The sequence below is a fragment of the Prunus persica genome, chromosome G1 (assembly GCF_000346465.2).
Source record: "Prunus persica cultivar Lovell chromosome G1, Prunus_persica_NCBIv2, whole genome shotgun sequence".
Classification (NCBI taxonomy): Eukaryota; Viridiplantae; Streptophyta; class Magnoliopsida; order Rosales; family Rosaceae; genus Prunus; species Prunus persica.
The window spans coordinates 31,716,011-31,722,010 of NC_034009.1; the positions used below are offsets into that span (position 1 = coordinate 31,716,011).

Here is a 6,000-nt window from a genome sequence, read left to right on the forward strand (position 1 = left end):
CATGGTTGTTACCTCGAGCACTTTCCTGTCTGTAGAATGGGCAAGCCTTCCTCTACCCGTTGTGTTTTTGGTTCTGGACAAAATGTTAGAACCCATTGACCATGTCCATTTTGCTGCTGTTTGCAAGGAATGGCGTGCTCTTGCAAAAGACTATAATCACGCAACCAACGCTGGCGTCAGCTACTTCCTATGCTCATGATCCCTACAAGATCCCAAGAAATTAAGCGAAGAATGTATAGCGTTGCTGAAGGAAAAATGTACAACATTGAGTTGCCGGTGCCTTACAATGACGAGATGTTGTGGCTCTTGCCGTGGCCATGGTTGGTTGGCAACTATAGACCTACTAAATCAAGATCAAATAACTATAACTCTCGCAAACCCTTTTCTTAAACCAGTGGCGTCCATACGTATTCCTCCTTTGCAGTTTGTTTGGTCGTTTTGTACAGCGAGAATTTCCTACCCAAGGTTATCTTTTCTGATCCCACATTGAATCCAGATATCTATGAAGTTATAGTGATGTACAAAAGGTGTGACAAGTTGGGAAATGGGGAAATCGGGGCTTATTCAATTTCAAAAGCAACTTGTCACCTGAAGCAGAAAAGCTACTTTATTCTAGATCTGGAGATTATTATGATCCTATTGGATATCTTGTGGAATGAATCAGGGGAGACCTACTGCATGTGTTCGAAGAATTTTAACAAGGTATAAAGAGAAATACGAGGAGTTGCACACCGTGAGCTTCATGGTTTTCAAGTTGGTGTTAAATGAAGATGACGGATCGGTTATGCAACATGTTCAGCTAAAAAATATCGAAGACGAGGCTCTGTTTGTGGGAACCAAATCATTCGGTCTCTGCATTGTCTTCAAACTTTCCCAAGTGCCAACCTAATTCTATATATTACACTGATGATCGGATAGATTTTGGTGACATTCAATGGACTCCACTAGCTTCTACTTTAGTTTATCTTCGTTACAATTTACAATGGTGCCTCCATCGTGTAATGCTCAACTATTACATATACATGCGATTAAGCCTCGGTTTCTTTTTAGAGTAATATTACTCTTATCACATTTGTATACCACATTCTCATATCACCTTATGTGGCAGATGAAGTGGACAACCACATCAATTAAAAAGTATCAATAAATCATGAAAGAAAAAAAATATATTAAATTAATTTACTTGATGTGGTTGTCCACCTCATCTACCACATAAAGTGGTATGGGATACAAATGTGGTAAAAGTAGCATTATTCTTCTTTTTATGTCATTACCTCATCACATGTGGGGGCCTTCATTTAGTTGGACAACCTTTTTCTAGGGTTATTCATTTTATTAGTCCCTGAATTTAGACTCGATTTGCATTTGAGTCCCTTAATTTCCAAAATCGTTTTCGTGGTCCTTTAACTTTAGTTTCGTTAGGATAAATGGTTCTGCTATCAATTTTGTTAAATTTTTCTGTTAAAAGCAGGGGTAAAATGATAGTTTTTATATTAAAACAAAAAATGAATAAAAAAAATTATATCTTTAAAATAACAATAAAAGACAATCAAATAAAAAACCAACAAAAAAAAATCAAGTTTGGGGGAGTAGAAATTGGGATAGAGGGGGAGAGGGGGAGAGAGAGAGAGAGAGAGAGAGAGAGAGAGAGAGAGTTTAAATTTAAATTTTTTAGTTTTTAAAATTTTTATTCATATTGTAAATAATTTAATACAAAAATACCATTTCGCCCCTGTATTTAACAGAAAAGTTAACAAAATTGACAGCATGACCATTTGTCCTAACGAAACTGAAGTTGAAGGACCATAGGAACGATTTTGGAAATTGAGGGACTCAAATACAAATCGGGTCTAAGTTTAAGGAGTAATAAAACGATTAACCCCCTTTTTCTAATATATTTTAGTATATTATGGGACTTTGTTCTCTTTTCTTTTGCTTAAATTTTTTTTTGTTATGTTTGTTATTTATTTATTCTGATCAGTCAATTCAGGCTCCTGGGAACTTGGCAACACATGAAGATGAGGAATCGTTATCCAGATTTCCAACAATCGATGATGATCGAGTCTATGTTTTACACCCATAAGTCACAGAGTCGACACACAGGGTATTCATCCCAAAAAAATTCATTGATTCAGAGGGTTGATTCATAATTGGCCAAACAATTTTATTAAAACTCAAGTTAAGAAAACACACACCAATCACAAGTACTCAAAGGACCAATTAAAAGACGTACGTACTCAAGAGCTCAACATGCTTATAAGATTGTTGTAGAATATTGTATATCTCTAAATTTTCAAGTATTGGTATTTTGTACAAGACTGATTAACTGGTAATATATATTTTTGAAAGGACCAACCAATGACCCTTATTTCCAATTCTCATCCTAAATTTTTTATAGGTTGATGAATCAAAAAGACCTCTTGAGCGCCTTAAAATCCGTAGAATCAATGCACTCCAACCTCTCCCTGTGAATATTCAACATCTTCAACAACTCGGTGGCCTTGTCTTTGGTCCTCTCCGCACACCCTAATTGCAAGAGCAACAACAGCTTCTGAAAGGCACCCACTTGAAGGACCTCCACAAGCACCCCTCCATCTTCCCTCCCCTCATTCTTGCACAGCTTCCAAAGAATGGATACCGAAAACTCAGTCGCCAAATCTGAAACCCGAAGTATCTTCTTCACCACAACGGGCATAGTCAAAGCATGATGGTAGGCCTTTTCCCTCCCTCCCTTGCTTCCGCAAAGTGCATCAAGAACCCCCAACGCCTTCTCGCAAATGCTTCGTTCGGCATCCACAAGGATTTCCGAGAGCAACGAGACCAATCCCATCTCCACAAGTCTCTCTTTGATTTTATCTTTCGAAAGAGACGACGTGAAATTATTGGTGACCATGTTGTACATGACGACCAAGGAGGCTTTTGTTGAAGTAGGACAAACGGGTTCTTTGATCAACTTTACCAGTGCCTCTAACGCTCCTTCGATCTCCAGCAAAGCATCAATCTTTTGATGATCGGAAGAAAGAGACTCTTTGAGCACCAAAGCTGCGTTTCTTCTGTGGGACAAATCTCCACTTTCCAAAAACCACACCATGCAATGCAATGAAGCAGCCGAGCCAAGATAAGAGCAGGCCTCCCCATCCAGTGGGAAAACTAAAGTTAAAGCCGACAAGATTTCCTCCAAGACGGCAACGTTTTGACGCTGAGAGGATGAAAGTGCAGCAAAAGCAGCGGCTAAAACGCTCCCCGTGCCACTAGCAACAACGCACCGCTTGTTGCGCTCGCTTTCTTTTGTCAAGGCCTTGATCTTCCGCACCAAATCTCTGCAATCATCCGTCTTTTGACCATGGCTGGCTGCTGCTGTAGTAATTCTGGAGAGAATCTCGGAGACCTGAAGAGAAGTGATTGGGATGCGAGGGGTGGGAATGCGTTCAATGCCGAAAGACTTTTTCTGAACGCACCAATCTTGAATCATCTTGAGGATGGTGTGGTTGGGAATGGGCTCGAGACATGTGAGGGCTTGGTTGGTAATTGGGCACGTCAGGTTTCCGGCTTCGATCCACGTCTCTATGCTCTGGCGGTCGTACGTAATTCCAGTGGACAAGGTGACCGGATCTTTCATGAGGTCTAGTGAGATGGGGCAGCGGAAATGGTTTGGTATGGTCAGCTCCATCTCCACGTCGGCGGGCTCGCCTAGCTGCAGCTCCTTGGAGGCACGGCGGCCGGGCCGCAGCCTTCTCCATGACAAAGTCATGATTATTGAATTGAAAGTGTATCTGAATTAAGTTGAGTTGGTATATAGAAGGATGGTTGTTTTTGTGTTTTGTGTTGAATGAGAATGAGAATGGGTTTCTATAAATATTATGAGACTAGTTGTTGTACGTATGCAATGTATAAAATATGGACGCGGTTCAACTTTGAAACTCAGGAAAAGGTTTTTATAATAAAATGAGGAGAAGCAGAAGGAATAATAAGATAATAAAGGCGTAACCCCAAAAAAGAAAAAGAAAAAAAAAGATAATAAATGAGCCCAAAAGCTGGGTTTTGAATATTTGACCGTTGAATGTTTGAAATGGTATAATGGAACACCGTCCGTCAAAGAGTGTGCTTGGGTTGGGTACTGTTTGGAATTGATCAAAGATCAAATGTTTGACTCAAAGCCAGTCAGCGCGGGTCGGTGGCTTCACGGTCACGTCATTCATATGGAATGGATGTAAGACGGATATGCGTTTGATTAACATTTTGAGTATACGCGCAAAAAATCATATCCGTCTTCAACTACTTGGTCAAACCGTGGGTTTAGGCACTCTTTGTCTTTCTCTCCCTCTCCCTCTCCCTCTCCCTCGCTCTTTTAAGTCTTTAATTAATATTTGGTAAATTGACTGTTATGTACTTGAATTGTCACCAGCTAATTTAAAAACGACCAACTGGTGGCAACCCAAGGACTGTCGCCTTCGCTGAGTAACGAGCCGTCACTGCCTTGTATCTATCCCTCCTCTCCTCCACCACATTGCGTCGATCTCCACCACGATGTCAATGTCCAGCAACCCCCACCCACGCCGATCTCCCACCCCATTGTGTCGACAGTCGATCCCTGCCACCAACGTAACATCTTTCTCACACCAATTTCCTTTTCTGGGTTGTTTTTTTGGATTAATGTTTTAATTTCAATTTCTTAAACGGACCTATTTATAAAATAAATAAATAAAAATTGAAATTTTGTGTTTAAATGATTCTATCTTTTTTATTAATTTAAATAACATTTATTAATTTTTTAACACACAAAAGAACAAAACTTGCTATAAAAAAAACACAGGATTTTGAAAAAATAAATAAAGCAATATACAAGGACAATGCATTTAATAGGGATAAATTTAGAAAATAAAAATTAGTTTGCGTAATGCATTAATGATATTATTTTATGTGTAAGCAAAATGACATGTGTAATGAGAAGAAGAGATAATATCGAAAAAAGAAGGATAAAAAGAATGTTGCTATAATTATTTAGAGTGAAATCATATACTATTTGTCTGCCCAAAAATTGAATAAATAATTTGGGGCTTGAGGTTGCTGACGTTGGGATGAGCCCAATAAGCAAACTAGGAGGCGTCTGCGTGGATGTGATTAGAGGCCCATAAGGAAGCGCCAAAAGTCAAGATTGATCAAATTTCACAGCCCATTGCAGGTCATAAGTGTCTCATTCATTTTTGAAACCAATTTGAACGTTTCTACAAACAGTCCTGATTCCTTGGATTACAGGGGTCCAAGAAATTTGTGGTCACTCACCGTTGGATGTAAATTAAACGGTTCACTCACTCTTGCACTCCTTTTAAAAAACTTTTTTGAACCATTGAATTAATATCCAACGGTAAGTGACCACAATCTCTTAAACTTCTGTGGTCCAAGAGATCGAGATTGTTCTACAAAATCCCGTGTTAGACAATAATGACACAGCCGGTGTCGCATGGAGACAGAAAATAAATATTTATAAATAAATAAATAAAAAGGGTTAAAGAACTCCCAGTCAAACCAACTACCGCATAGAAAAGCTAGTGCAAAATTTAGAGTTAAAGATGAAGACAAGGATAAAAAGAAAAGTTTAAAAGGCAGATGCTGACTTTCGACATAAACCAAACAAAAAAACATCTAGAAGAAACCGTGTGCTTTATTCTTAGGCTATTATTTTTGTATTCGCATAGCAACTTGGCAAGGGATCACACAGGTTTTTTCCTTTTATTTAATACTAGTTTTGCGTCAGCAAAAGGTTTTTTTTTAGAACATTTTAAATTTATTTTAAAATTAAAAAAGATAATGAGTAGTTATGTTTTATAAAAATAAAATCTATTATTTAATTTTTTTTTTTAAATATAAAAAAGTATAAATTTATCATATTATTCTTATTTAATTAATAATTTCAATTCTTAATATTTACATGAATTAATGATATTTTTTAATATTTTAAATCTTTCACAATTCTCTATATTTTACTTTATATATAAATAA

General features: G+C 37.7%; 1 protein-coding gene across 1 annotated transcript; it reads right to left on the reverse strand.

The window, feature by feature from the left end:
• LOC18793529 (U-box domain-containing protein 21) lies at positions 2,140-4,086 on the reverse strand. Its single transcript, XM_007224683.2, has one exon. It carries the CDS (start codon positions 3,749-3,751, stop codon positions 2,408-2,410), a length of 1,344 nt encoding a protein of 447 aa, XP_007224745.1. The 5' UTR covers positions 3,752-4,086; the 3' UTR covers positions 2,140-2,407.